General features: G+C 42.6%; 1 protein-coding gene across 2 annotated transcripts in view; it reads left to right on the top strand.

The window, feature by feature from the left end:
• Nucleotides 1-15,215, top strand: part of ST6GALNAC2 (ST6 N-acetylgalactosaminide alpha-2,6-sialyltransferase 2) — a 373,309-nt gene that overhangs the window by 306,101 nt on the left and 51,993 nt on the right. For both annotated transcript variants that reach the window (XM_078654601.1, XM_078654602.1), the window contains one exon: nt 1,926-2,088. In XM_078654601.1, coding sequence (XP_078510727.1) covers nt 1,926-2,088 — 163 coding nt within the window. The remainder of the gene's footprint in view (nt 1-1,925; nt 2,089-15,215) is intronic.

Here is a 15,215-nt window from a genome sequence, read left to right as displayed (position 1 = left end):
TATTATTATTTTTTCTCTCAACAACATAATTATTTTACATGTTTATACAAAGTAATACACAAAGATAGGTACATATCTATAGTGAAAAAAATGCTTGTATACAGAGGGATATGCTGTAAATTTCTGTTTGCGTATGGTGCTTATGTGGGGAAGAGAGACACATCTTGAGTAGTTTTCTGAAGATAAGGTGGTTGTTGGTGGAACTTATGTTGGGGGGTAAAGAGTTCCATAGTTTGGCTGCTTGAACATAGAAGGATGTGCCACCCATGTTTTTTTTCTTGTATGGTGGGATTTTGTGGCGAGATGCTCCTTTAGAGCGGAGGTTCCTTTGTTGAATGTGTTTGGTGATTTTATTCCTGATGAAGAGCGGTCCCATTCCATGTATTGCTTTGTGGGTGATACAAAGCTGCTTGAACATGGATCTTCTGGCAACCGGTAACCAATGCAGGGCTTTTAAGGCAGGGGAGAAGAGGTCTCGCAGTTTGATATGCAAGAGTAGTCTGGCAGCCGAGTTCTGAATCCGTGATAGTCTTTTCATGGTCGTTAAAGGTGATCCGTGGTAGAGGCTATTGGCGTAATCGAGGTTGGACAGAACAAGGGAGATGGTAGCCTGGACCTTCTGTGGAAATTCCAAATGAGGGAAAATTAATTGCAGCGTTTTTATAGTAGCAAAGCTCAATCTTGCTAGTTTATCCTCTTGGGCATTCATTGACAGCTTGGAGTCAATGGTCATTCCGAGGCTTCTTACTTCCTTCGATATTTTAAGCAGTGATCCCAGTTCATCAGGCCATGCGGCAAGCGGGTTGTAAAGTTTCCAATCGCCACACATGAGTATTTCAGTTTTTGAAGTATTCATTTGAGATGGCTCCAGGTCATCCACTGATCCACGGCTCTGAGACAGCTGAAAATTGGTGATTTTCCAGTGTCTTTGGCGCATTCCAGTTGAAGGAGTATTCGCGTGTCATCTGCATAGTTATAGCACGTGAGGTGAGTTGTCAGGGTTCAGCGGGTCCAAGTTTGTTTTCTTCAGTAAAGGGCTTTTCTATGACTTTTTGCGTTCTTCTGGAAATATTCCAGTAGTTAAGGAATCGTTGATGATTCTTCTTACTGGAGTGGCAGCAAAGGTTGTTAAAAGAATGGTCTTGAAAGTTTGTGGCGGACAGGGGTCCGAAGGGCTGCCGGCAGGCCTGCTTGCTTTGACCAGGTCCATAAACTCATCGTGTGAGATGTGTTGGAAGGAACGGAGAGGCTTGATTAGAGCATTCTTGGATTGTTGTTTTGTACAAGGGTTAGTGCTGGTGCTTTGTTTCTGTTTTAAGTATGATTCCAATGTGTCTGCTTTGTCCGTGTAATGATTTGCCAGTTTGTCTGTGAAATCTTGAGTAACAGGATGAGTCCCTTCTAAGCAATTTGGTTTGCGAAATTCATTGAGTATTTTATAGAATTCTTTATTTGCACATTTAGCGTTTTGAATTCTGTCTGAATAGTACCTTTTCTTGCTGCCAGGGTCGAACTAGGACTGCAAATAGGGCGAGGCACCAAAATAAAAGTGGCCACCACTAGCAAAGCATATAGTTAAAAAAGTGGTAACATTAGGGAAATCAACAGTAAAAACCTATCGGAGCAACTCATCGTGTACTGCCTCATTGCCCTGTAGGCCAGTCCAACCCTGATTGTTGCCACCCCTAAATCTTTATTTTCCCATGGTATTCTGCAAAGCTTAAAAGGACACAGATGATCACTTTACACGTCCCACTTGATAACATATATCCTCTGATTTGACACTTGTGTGTTCTAAACAATATTGCAATTACAGCTGAGCAGAATGTTTGAATATGTACTTTCCAATCATCACGCACATGCCCCAGCCATGTTTTTGCAACAAATTGCTGCTAACATAACTCTATCTCCCCATTTATTTTCAGTTGTCTCCTCCACCCTGAAGCTTCTGAACCAATCTGCCAACAGCTGGATGTTTGACGCTAAACCGCAGGCCGGGTGCTTGCGTTGTTCTGTAGTCGGGAACGGGGGCATCCTGAATGGGTCACGACAAGGCAAAGCCATAGATGCCCATGACTTTGTGTTCAGGTATGAGAAATGAAATTGCTATCCTTCGTCAAGCATCCCAGTTGTGACTACCCATTCTGTGACATTAGTTTATATTCCTCCCTTCTGACCCCCCCCCCCCTACCCCCCCACCCCACCTGCCGGTCCTGGATTTTTGCCTGTAGCGCTTTACTTTGCATGTCTTGCAGTTTATCTTTTTCCATTGTAGGTTTGGGTTCACAAATCCCAGCCTACAAAGTGCTGTTGATTAAAAATCCCAACTGCATATGTCAAATGTGATGCCAATGGGAAGCGACCTTTCCAACGCAGTTGTTATCGCGTTCCATTACAACCGCATCACTAGAACGCGATACCATTACAACGCAAGTCATTAGATCGACTTGCTCTAGATGGCGCTCCAGCCTAAGAAATAGTATGATTTGCTATTCCAACACATTCCCTACTGTTGCACAAGGTGGAGCTGGAATAGTAAAGTATACTATTTCTAATGTTGGAGCGCCATCTAGTGCAAGTCAATCTAATGACTTGCATTGTAAAGGTATCGCATTCTAACAACGCGGTCGTTGTAACAACCGCGTTATGGAACGCGACGTAAAAGCATGCGTTGTAGCATGCTATATTCAATACCAACACTAGAGAAGCAGTAATGGCTCCAAATACCGCACAAGTGACTATTCCATCAAAGTAGGTGAATGGTATGCATTCAACCCTGGGGCTCTACTGCCTAAAGGCCCTCTTTGAAATCACCAAAAAACATACTACAAGTGGGAGCATACAAAACCTAAATAAAAGCTTCAATTCAAAATATCAAAACTTCCAGGTCCAAATTTAGTCCATGTATAAATCAGTTATGTATCTAGTCCATTGAGGCCACCAAAGCCAGATACATGTGAAGTAAATCTTTATTCTTCCAAACAATATATTGTGAATTCCCAGCCCAGTCAAAGTATTTCGTCCTTTCATCAGAACTTCATCAGAGATTGCAAGAGCTTATTTGTGGAAGAATTCTATATCGATAACACACTGTCCCTTCAATAGCTCCTGAAATATAAGCAATCCTTTCATATCCAGGTGCAATAAGTATTTTCCAATGCAGTCTGAGGGAGCAGTTTCCACAATAAAGTATGATCACTGGTACACTCTGAGATCACCCCTTTACCAGAACATCTTTGGGCTCTCCTGGTGCAATGCTAAAAACCATGGAGCACCCTCAGAGGACTTTGTAGCACACTGATGGAAAAACACAATCCAAGCAAGGGAGCATTGTAAATGAGCAGACTAGCACAGCTTCAGAAGCAGTTTGAGAACCTCTACCTATTTAATAGAAGTAAGATTTACTAATTAAACAGTTCAGCACTTCTCAGAACAACAGATTGTTATACTGGCCACATTTGTTACCTTTAGAATAAGGGTGGGTGGTGAACTCCACTCTGCCAGCGGAGTTTTGCAGAGTTTTGCCAACTCCACACTCTGCTGGGAACGCAGAGTTCAGCAAAAACTCCAATCCACGGCGTGGCAGAGTTTGCCCCTGTCACTCACCCCTAGGAGGCCGTCGGGGATTACCTAGTGCGTTCTCCACCATACCCGGGCTGTCCTCCCCCTGAGTCCTGACTGTCATCTCTCCTGATCGGTGCAAAACCCCAACGCTGTATGTCTTGGGTGGACTGAGCATGCACGAACGCATGCGCAGTCCTCCCAAGATGTACTGTCATGTAGTACCTATATTTCCAATAGGCTCTGCGCATTGGAATAATATATCCTATAGATTTGACGTAGGACTGAGGTCAACTAGGTCTCTATCGAATATACTAAACTTAATTGTGTGTGTGCCAGCTAACTCAGAGGTCACTAGAAACTTTCTCGAATTCACAAGAAGGGATTAGTTTCTGACAACCGATAAACATGACAACTTTGTTTCCCAAGAATAAGAATATATCTCTGAGTCGCGTAAACAATAGATAAGTATTTCAATCAGTCAATCGTGCACGCTTCATTTCTACAGAGTTGCAGAGAAATAGAGAGACGGGCGTTTTCAATAAAAAGGGTTTATTGAACAGTCTTCTTTCTCATGCAAGAGAGGTGAACTGCTACAATCGTTATGCAGACTGCAATGTATAATGTTTACAGCGTAAACCGTAATATGAAATAATACTGTATGAGCATTGTATGGTTTCTAAGCCATATAAAATACATACATAAATAACATAGACTAAAATACTCAACTGGTGCTTCTAAAATACACCTCCCCAATGTACCTAACCTAAGTCTAGTCCGAGGGAGGAAGTAAGTATTGTGTAGCATAGGTTTAGTTTTTTGTCAAGAATCTACCAAAGGTTTCTCTAGGTTCTAATCCGCTCCATACCTTGTTAGAATGAAGGAGGTCTGGTATCTCTGTCTCGGGACTCGATTTCCCAACACCCCGCAAGTAGAGACGGAAACACTGGAGCTGGGTTCTCGGCAGGAGAAAGGCAGCTTCTTGATCAGTGCGTCAGCTGGAGAGTCGGCTTCCTTCTGCACTTGCTGTAGCGAGCTGCGTCGGGCAAGTAGGTCTTCAAACTGCTCCGAACCACCGTATCTTGCTAGAGCAAGTGAAGGTATATTTATACCTTGAAGGTGATTCGGAATGGCATAGTTTGACGTAAAGTCGGGCATATGAACGTCAGGAAAAAAACCCTAGGGAATAGTTGTTCTTTGTAAAGTAACTGAGTTCTTGGACAAATCAATATTCAATCAAGGGGAAGTCCCTGACTGCTTAAGCTGGTTTTCCAAGAAGTCGTTGTGACGTTTGGTACGGGTGGAAGTAGCCATGCCTGTATTTGGGTAGCCTGGGCTATGCCTAAATAAGGGTTTGATTTCTAGGGCAATGTGAATTATACCTATATATGGGCATGAATCTGGAAAATTCACTCTGAGCTTAAAACGTCACACAACACCCACTCCACTTTCTTATGTACGACATTACTAAGTTCTAAGCACATAAAAACATATCTAAACATGATGTGTTAAAACCCACCCAAAATACATAAAAATGCATTGGTACTGGTTGTACACGAAAAGCATATGTGCGGTACGCATGTAAAGCGATGTTTCATTCAAAGCATATAGATGACATTTGAAAATGCTATCCGAATGAATCACGAAAATACATTTATAAAATGGCTCTTAATTACAGAAGAAAAAGATGACACCATTCCATAGCAGATTATATAAACTGTTTGAATGTGGACAAGGTCAAATATTGTCTCTTGGAAGTTTTCAAAGAATTCTAGTTCTCTATGAATAGTTCTACTTTAAGCAGATTACTTTGTGCCAAAAATGAAAAAATACAAATTTGGAAAAACAAAAGTTTGATCATAGAAATAATAGAGTTCCAAAGTTAGGACCTTGTTTTGAAAAAATGAAGGTTGAATTCAGAGTCTCTCAGAACACTGCATGCCGAAATCAAAAGTCAGTGTTATTGTTTGGAGAAAACATCAAATCTTCTAAGTCTGAAAAGATTTCATCTACCATTGTAGGTGAAAGTTGGATTACCTCTTTAAGAAGATTAACCGCACATAGATGTAAAGCATAGCCGTCAGCGTTGGTCGCATTAGCAATGTTCGAATTGGGTACCTGTGTGCTGCTTTTCTCTCGTACCTCACCGTCAGCATTTTGCGTCTGTGAGATCTCAATGAATGCCGTCATCAGAATTGGTAGCCGCTGGAGACAACACAGTACATGATCCGTCACTGGTCCAAGCAAAGTCTCAACATCCACTGGCATGACTGACGGGAGTGTGAGACAGATGTCTAACACGCATTCTGCTCCGCATAGCAGGCATCGTAGAACAGGTAAGATGCAATCTTGCCAGATTGGTCTGAATGACATAAACCATGTGGTATTCAATTCTCTTAAACAAGTCCAAAATTTGGACTATGCGCTCACGACACTTTATCGCCAGTAGAGTATTTTCCACGGTGATCTGGGTGTCTGCTGTGGATTGGCTTGCCATATCGAAGCAGTAGGAGCAAAAATAGTATCCCTGCAGCGAGTCCCAAAATGAGAGGCAATCCGCCAAAGACCGAGTGCACGAAGTTTGGAAATATTCCTAGGGCTGCTTCAAAAGATGCTAACAGTCCCGAAAAATCGTCCTAAATAGATGTACAATACCACTCGTATCAGACATGTTTAAGATACGACCTAACATTTCTGAGAAATGTACAGGGCAATTTGTAGTTAATAGGGTGTGTATCTCTGCAGAAGTCCTTGCGACTTGAAGATCATAGGTCTCTTTGGCCAATGTCAATGGCACAGTTTTCTGTAAACGAATGGCTTTCATTCTGCTTAAAGTCTCAATTCGTATAGAAGAGATGTTCAGTCAAGGCCATAACGGCGACTCCCAGTCTGTCTTGGTTTTTGGAAACAATACTTGCATACAGCAAGTGACCCTGGCTGACACAATTACGAGATAGGCTAAACCTGGCAACATGCCACAGCAGCTGTGAGCATTCAACATAATGTAACTTCCATTAGAAAGCTGCCTAAAAATTGGAAGAATCACTGCAGCTGGTGAACCTTGCAGGTGGCAGGATAAGTTGTTAGAGGAACCATCACAGGCCCAGTGTAAATTAATACCCTGACAAAGGAGCGAGCCGCTTAGTGCGTTTTCACAATTTCTACCACTAGGAAACACTTCTTTCCCCCCAATCCAACATCTGTGTGTGTAAGGTAATTTCCAGGATGTCTTGATGTATTCTTTACCCATCCTTTCATATATGCCTGCTGGTATATGTTTTAAGCAATACTGAAAATTGAAAATTGTAGCAGGCAGAGTGATTGTACAGTGTATTATCCATTCAATGGCTGTTTTTTCAGCGACTGTAAATGGCAGTCTTTCCAGTTTTTCAATGCTCAGCACCATAACGTCTGCTCCCCTCTTTGCCAGTTTGATCTGTTTATCAGTGAGATTGAATTCTGAAAACAGTGACGTGGTATTGATTAAACGCCAAGGCACATAGCCTGAATGAAGGTTTTGTAATGTCCAGCCTAATAGCATTATAGAACGTAGTTGCGACTGAGCATGTTGCAACACGACCAAGTCCTGTTCCATCATGTCTATAGCAGAGGATACTATGCTATCCAAAGAATATATCCTGGACGACAGTCATTAACCCATTGTCAACTACAGAGAGCGATTTCTCTAAATTAATACGATCAATTTCTCATATTCTTTCTGCAGTCTCTGCTTTCGTAATCTTCCATGCTTCATTATACAGAGCATAGATACCGGCGTATAGAACACGTTTTTGACGCAGTTTAGTAGGTCCTTGTAAGAAGTCCCTCAGATCAGCGCCATCTTTAAGTAAAGATAAGTGTTGTTCAACTTCCTTTAGTGTAGACTTGTGTAGCCATTCAAGGCAAAGTTTCCCTACTCTGTATGTTGTTACTATTCCTGGATGCTGTCTCTGAACATATCTTGGATCTGGCCTAGTGAATGTGAACCCTTGTGTCTTATTCAGGAATCTATCTTGACAGTTGTTTGTGTCCGTGGTCCAGATTAACCATTTTTTCCAATCTGGATCTGTTCTGTTGTGAAGCAAAATAGTATGTACGTCGACCACCCCCTCTAAAGTGTTACTGTTATCAGGTGTAGGTGTAGGTATGGACGGTTTGTTTAACTCCTTGATATTGGCTAACGCAAGACAAGATGTCTGTTGGACAGTGTCATTCAAAAACATTATTTGCTCTGGGATGATGCAGGCTCTAAATAAAGCTTCTAAGCCCTGCACCTGCCAGTCTTTTGTTCCCCAGACAGTTTTTGTCTCAATGTTGTCTTTCCAAAAGTCGAAATCTAATGAAGACAGCTGAGCATAAAAGGCTGGAGAATAAATGTGCTTGTTATTTGTCAACATACTTTTCATTCCTGTCCTATTAACATTTTTAAAGTAAAATGATTCTGGATTTGAAACATTAAAACCTGAAAAGTATGGAAATTTGCCATAAAATGTTTTTGAGCTACCCTTTGTTGGCGTAGGGCAATGTTCCCATTGGTTATAAGTAAATACATTTCTAGGATTTGCAGATTTGTGCAAGAAATGATGACCATAGTGATTATATCAATACATTTGTTCATAATCTGATGAACCCTCTAAGTATTCATGATTTGTAAATGTTGCAGACATTTCTAAGTCTGACAGCATATCATTAATAGTCTCGAAGTCCCAATCACCAGAAAAGGTACTAGATGAAACAGTCATTCAAGGAAATCTTGAACTGGTGTGGAATCTTCAACAGCTCCGCCGGTCCAAAAATGTCATAATCAGTTCTGTCCCAAGCTATACCACCAGGTATAGGAACGTTTTTGATGTTCACTGATGACAAGTCTCTTTGTTCACAATGAGATGATTTGTGCGGCTTGAGGAGTAAGTTGATGTTCTTACTTGCTGTGTCCTTTTTAACATATTTTCTATTTATCAGCATTCCCAAAGTAAATACAAGAGTCAACCAAAGTAGAAGAAAAAGTACACCCAACACAATCCAAAGTTCAATCCATGGTGAAACCAGATCAGTTTTTTCCAGTTGAAGAAAAAGTTCTGTTGCTTGTTCTTTAAGAGGTTTTTTAGCTGCCGTCATTTCAGGTTCGCTGGGATCCTTAGAAAACGGATCAAAGTTAATAAAATAGCCAGAGGCAGATATGTCAATTGTAGTGATTGCATCAGGATTCGTAGAAATCACTGGAACCACTTGATCACGTGTTACATTTGTATAGTCAGTTGCTATTTCATTGTAGACAGGCGTTTCTTGACGAACTGTTACTTGGGTCTCAAGAGGTACAAGTTCCATGGCTTTTTTTGCATAGTCCTTCTTTTCGCACTGCAGATTCTTCAAAGGTGATGAGTCTCTCAGTTTGAACCTCTTGGATGGTAGCCAGATTTGGGCGTCTGCTACATCTTTGGAGTCCACTTGGCCTACTGCTTATGATCGGCCACATGATGTGGTTTTACCAGGTCGATGGACATGAACCTGTTCTCCTTTTTACCAGCAAAGGGCCAGCAGTAATACTGTTCTTGATCCGTGGATGGCTAGGACACGTACTGGTTGTCTGTAAGAAAGCCCAAATTCCTTCTTGTCCGCGATCTTTTCTCGGACTAGAAACCCAATCTTTGGAATCCAGACAGGTCTTGCTGGGACGGTTGGTTTCTCTTCAGTGGTCGTTGGTTTCAGGAACACGTTACTTTGGCTTTTTCTTATTTCATTTAAGTCCCGCAAAACAGCCAAACAGTCTTTGATATCAAAGGGTTTTTGTTCTACCACTGAAGTGTGACAATCGAGATCCGAAATTATCATTCTTGTTCCAAAAAGGAATTCATATGGAGGGATTTCCCCTAGAGAACTTCTTGGCGGATTATTAAGACTACGTTGGACACTTATTAGATGTTTGACCCACCCATCACCCGAGCCTAATACCATCGCTGTTATAGATTGCTTTATGTCCCGTTTTTTTCTCTCCACTACCGAATTTCCCTCAGGATGGAATGGACTAGAGTACCGCAATGCAACACCCACTTTGATCATGGCCTCCTTGTAAGCTCGAGAGCTAAACGCAAGACCCTGGTCAGAATATAGCGTGCCGACTGCTTATGTGCCGATAAAGACTCGCAAATCTTTTAGAACAGTTCATGCGTCAGCCGAGTGCTGAGGCCACATCCAAATGAATCTTGAGCACGAATCCACTGCGACCATGATATATTTATAGTTACCATCACTCTGTAAGGGACCGCAGTGATCCAGGTAAACGCAAGCTAATGGTTTATCTGAGATTAATAGGGGCATCTGCACAGGACATTTCACTGTAGATACTTTCATCTTTTGGCAGATTTCACATTCCAAAACATAGTTTCTGGTCTGTTTCTTCATGTGTGGCCACCAGTATCTCTGTTTTAATAACACTGTGGTGTAAACACCTGCGTGTGCAGAGGCGAGCCCTTCATGTGCTGCTAAGAATGGTCAAATCTATGTTCCATGTTTGTAATTACTCTATCCCCGACTCCAGGAATTCGAGCAAACAGAACATTATTTGCATCAGTTATGTATGAGTATTTGAGTGGAAAGCCTTTCGGTAATGTTTTACCACTGTCTTTGCTTGAAGCATTGACAGCTTGCATTATTTCGCCGTCTATTTTATTTTTTGAATGAGTGATTGCAGCTACGGAAGCGGTTTGCACAGCTGCCTTCGCGGCTTCATCAGCCAATGAATTCCCTGCAACATGAACGCCATCACGTTGATGACTCAGTGTATGTATCACATGAACTTTTTGTAGTTCTTGTCGTAACTGAACTACGTGTTCCCAAAGCAACTTATGCCTAATTGTGCCACCTTTTGCATCTTTGTAACTGTTTTGAATCCAGTTTTGCAAGTATTCATTGTAAGATTGAACACAATAATACGAATCGCACACTGAGTGTGGGGAATTCGCGATCAGTATTTTCGAGCGCCATCTTGAATGCTTGTAGTTCAGCTCGCTGAGCTGTACAATCTCCTAGAGATTGCGTTTTAGTGACCATTGGTCAAAATGTAATGATCGCGCACGCAGCGCTATAAGCTTGTTTTCCCCCCGTAGCGAGTTGGGCTGATCCTTCAGTATAAATGATACATTCATACTGCTCTAGAGGCAGAATCTCAGTAGGCAGAGGACATTCTTGTTCATATAGTAGAAATGCTTGTGTTTTCAAATGAGGGTCAAAAATGTATTCAATGTCTGTTGCAGCAAGAGAATGAACCCATTGTATCCATCTCGGATGTAAAGCTTAAGCATTCGGAATGCTCGCTTTTGTCACTGCCTCTAAGGCAGGTACAGGAGTAACAACCATAATGCGCTTACCCTGTGCAAGGGCTCTCTCTTTTGCTACCGCAGTTTGAACCGCTGTCAGAATTTTCTCTGTTGAAGTTAATTTAATTTCTGGTTGTGTGTACAAATGTGATTTGTAAGCTATTGGTACTTTTTCTCCTTCATTAAAGGTTAAGTATGTGAATCCGCATTGTCCTGGAATGATTCGGATCACTAAGTTGCGTACGCGTGTTTGTAAATGTTTTGTTGCTAACTTGTCTGTTTGCAGTGAATGCAAAATTTCTCTGTGTTTTTGAGTCCAATTAACTGTTTTAAAATCAGGTTTTTAATTAATTTGTAGAGAGGTTTAACCCTTTCTGCGTAATTTAGAATGTAAGTTCTTCCAAAATTTAGGAAACCTAGAATCAACTGTAAGTTTTTCAGCGTTTTTGGAGGTTGGAGCAGCGCACATTTCTCCAGAAAGGTTGCTGCCAGGCTTTTGCCTTCACTTGATAATTCATATCCTAGAAAAAGGACGTTGAGGTGGGCAATTCTCGATTTCTTAAAATTGAATTTGTACCCTTCAGAGGCGAAGCCAAGTATGACGGTGTTCACCCTGTTCAAGTGCCTATCCAAGTCATCAGCTGTTAGATAGATGTCATCTACATGTGATAATGCCTCATCATCATAGGTTTGTAGTAACTCTGTTACTCTGGCTGAAAATAACCCTGGACTATTCTTGAATCCCTGGGGGAGACGACAGAATGGACCCTGTGTCCCCATTATTGAGAAAGCGGTCAAATACCTACTTTCTGGTGCAAAGTAACTGAGTTCTTGGACTAATCAATATTCAAGCAAGGGGAAGTCCCTGACTGCTTAAGCTGGTTTTCCAAGAAGTCGTTGTGACGTTTGGTACGGGTGGAAGTAGTGCCTGTATTTGGATAGCATGGGTTATGCCTAAATAAGGGCTTGATTTATATGCCTATATAAGGGCAATGTGAATTGTACCTATATAAGGGCATGAATCGGGAAAATTCACTCGGAGCTTAAAACGCCACATGGCAGTACAGCATAGGGGTTTTGCACTGACGAGGAGGGGAGACATCCAGGAGGAGGACATCCCGGGCACGGTGGAGAATGCACCTGGTAAGCCAAGCAGGTGGCAATCTGGGGGTCACCCTCCAGGTCTGCGGCCTGCATGCAGGTTAGGGCGGAGCGGAATTCCACAGAGTTCTTAATAAACTTAGCGGAATTCCACATTGTGGCACTCTCTGCCCACCCTTACTTTAGAACCTGGGCTGGACTTGGAACTAAAAGCAGTCCTGCCAAAAACACTTGAGGCACATTTCATAGAGCTAGCAAGGGTTAGTGAGCATGCCTGGCCCTCTTGAAGAACCGGCTATACCCACTTACTGGGTCTCGGTGGCGGGGAAACCGCCCAAGTCTTCCATACCCTCCTTATTTAGCAAAAGGAGACACAGGAGCCTTCGTCTGCAGGAGGAACCAAGTTTTATTTGAATAGCCGGGCTATGAAACAGAGTCCCAAGCTCATTAGAAACAAGACAGAGGAGGCTGCTGATTCACTCTGCAGCTTACAGGCCTTATATACACATTTCCCACCTTAAGAAACCAGTTTGGGTGGGGGCCTGGCGCCCGAGTCAAAAATGCAGTTACACCATTCTTTGTTCAGGCAGGACGGGGCTGCAACAGAAGGTACAAAGATTACGGACAGGTCTTGCAAAACAGGATATGTATGTGAGAGAACAGACAGATCTTGAACAACAGGATATGTGAAAGAAACAAGCTCTGGGACGGTGGCATGACCAAGTCTGGCAAAACAGGATGGATGTGTGCAGGAGTTCAGTCCGAGGGTGGTGAAGCCAATTCTTGGTTCCCCTTTTTCGAAATTGGCTCAACCACAAGGAGCAGGAAGGACAGGGTGGTTGTGACAGCTAGAATTTCGACAGACATCAGCAGAAATGACCAGGAGGGTCGTGCAGAGGTGTTTGACACGAAATGGCAATGCAAAAAAAATGGAGTCATGACACAAAATGGATGCTGACAAGAAGGACATGTTTCCTCACTCTCTCGGGTTTTACCTGGGAGTATTTATCAGTGTGAATCTTTTCTGGATTCACATGCTGTACATTATTGGCAGAGTCTGGAACACTACCCTTTTACAGTATTTTCTCCCTTCTTTTTCTTTATTTTTTTGTTTGGTTGTGGGGTATCAATGTCCCACACCATTTGGTGCTTAGTCCAGCTTGTCCTGATGTCAGACGCACTCCTCAGCAGTCTCCTTTCGTGGTTGCCATTTTCAGATTCTTTTTTCTGCCATTAGGTCTGGAAGTATCTCTGAAGCTCTCAAAAAATCAAAGGAAAGAAGAGCAAAAAAGAGAAATCATCGAGGAAATTTCGAAAATCAGAGAAGGCCATCATGATAGTCCAAGGAAGAGAATCCTTTCCAAAGAGTTCCACCAACTTCCACCTAAAACAACGAAGAAAGTGGAACATGCGTAGAGCAAAAGACTTAGAAGGAAGAATGCATGGACACTGGGACCGCTGCTCTGCGTGAGATAGAGAATACATCTTTCCATTTCTGTCCAGAGTGCCACCACAAGTTTGCACAGAGGAACAACCACTAAGTGTGCAGTCTTGCTGAGTACATGAGAAAAGCAAAGGCAAGCACACTACACCATGGAGGAGCTGAAGGAAACCAAGACCTCGGACTATCAAGCGTGGAGGAGGATAATGCTGCCAAAGAGGCTGAAGAAGAGTGCTGAAGAAGAGTGCTCGGATGTCGAGAGAGAGATCATCGACGTTGAGCGCAAATGCAGGACATCAAAGGAGAAGTGCACTCAGGTAGCACTGAAAAAGTTTGGAGCAGTCAAGCTGAAAGTTTTGGATTCTAGATCACAAAAGACTGCCTCGGTGCCAAATGTTTTGAGGACAAAAGACCAATTGAGGCAAAAGGATCCCCGCGGGTCCCAAACAAAGAATACCGCAGATGGCAGGGTCTCAAAGACACTGACGTCAAAAGATGATCGATGTCGAGAGAAAAGCAAGAAGTTGGCAATACAGCCAACAGCAGCCGAAACTTCGATTCCGAAGAATAGGGCAGTAAATATACTCGGTACGAAGAACGCGCTCTCAAATACGAGTGCAAGAGAAGACAGCACAAAGCTAAAATGTCTGCAATCCTTCAAAAAAAGAATGACTTTGAAGCTTCACTCCAGGAATTGTGAATAAGGTAAAGCTTTTGATGGAAAGCGCCTAGGAGGAGAAAGACTTGGGGAGGTAAAATTAGCAATACCCCTCTCAATGGTGAACCCCTTTTTGGTAGTGCAGTAGATGACACACTGCAGCAAATCAAAAGAGACACAGTAAAGTCGATAGGGGCCCTATAGCTTAAGGGCAGCAGAGAAGGAGAATCACCCCAACTGGAAGACCATGGGAAGTGGAAGTTTTCAAATCCACACAACACATCAAGCCTACCAACACATCAGCCAGGCATGAACACCAGCACAAAAATGGCAATTTCAAACACCACAATGGTGAGCGACAGGCAAAGGAGAGATGTCAAGAGTGGAGGCAGCAACAAACAAGTGACTCACTAAATATAGACTTCCACCCACCCACACACAACCTGTGGAAGGAGAATATGAGGCTATTTCCAGGGGTGGAGGGACGTTACATTGGATAAATGGATTCTCAACATCACCCAACACAGCTATTATGTAGAACTGGAAAAACCCACCAAATAGGTCCCAAAGCACACCACCCACATGAAGTAATTAAAGACCTAGCTCCAACCGGTAGCAAAAGAACTGCTACAGAAACAAGCAATAGAAAAGCTGCCCCAAAAAAAATATCAATCAAAGAATCTACTCAACATACATCCTGATACCGAAAACCAGACAAGTCACTACTGCCCATTCTAGACCCCCACTTCCTAAACAAGTTCATAAGAACACAAAAGTTCAAAATGACATCTCTACAGGAGGTCATCCCTCAACTCCAGCAAGGGGATTACATTGCAACCATAGACTTAAACGATACTTATCTACACATTGCAAGGAATCACAGGCACAAGAAGTTCTTGTGCTTCATCTTACACAAAACACGCTACCAAATCACATCACTACCTTTTGGCATAAAATCCGCTCCCAGAGTATTCACAAAGTGCCTGGAGGCCATAGCCACTCACCTGAGAAGAAAGGGACTACATGTGTACCCTTTCTTAATCGACTGGCTGGTGAGAGAAAATTCTGCTCACGGGTGCAGAAATAGCCAAAGTACAGTGATGATGACCCTCCACAGTTTGGGGTTCACAATAAACAT

The sequence above is a fragment of the Lissotriton helveticus genome, chromosome 7 (genome assembly GCF_964261635.1).
Source record: "Lissotriton helveticus chromosome 7, aLisHel1.1, whole genome shotgun sequence".
NCBI classification, from domain to species: Eukaryota; Metazoa; Chordata; class Amphibia; order Caudata; family Salamandridae; genus Lissotriton; species Lissotriton helveticus.
This window is presented reverse-complemented; position numbering and strand designations above follow the sequence as displayed.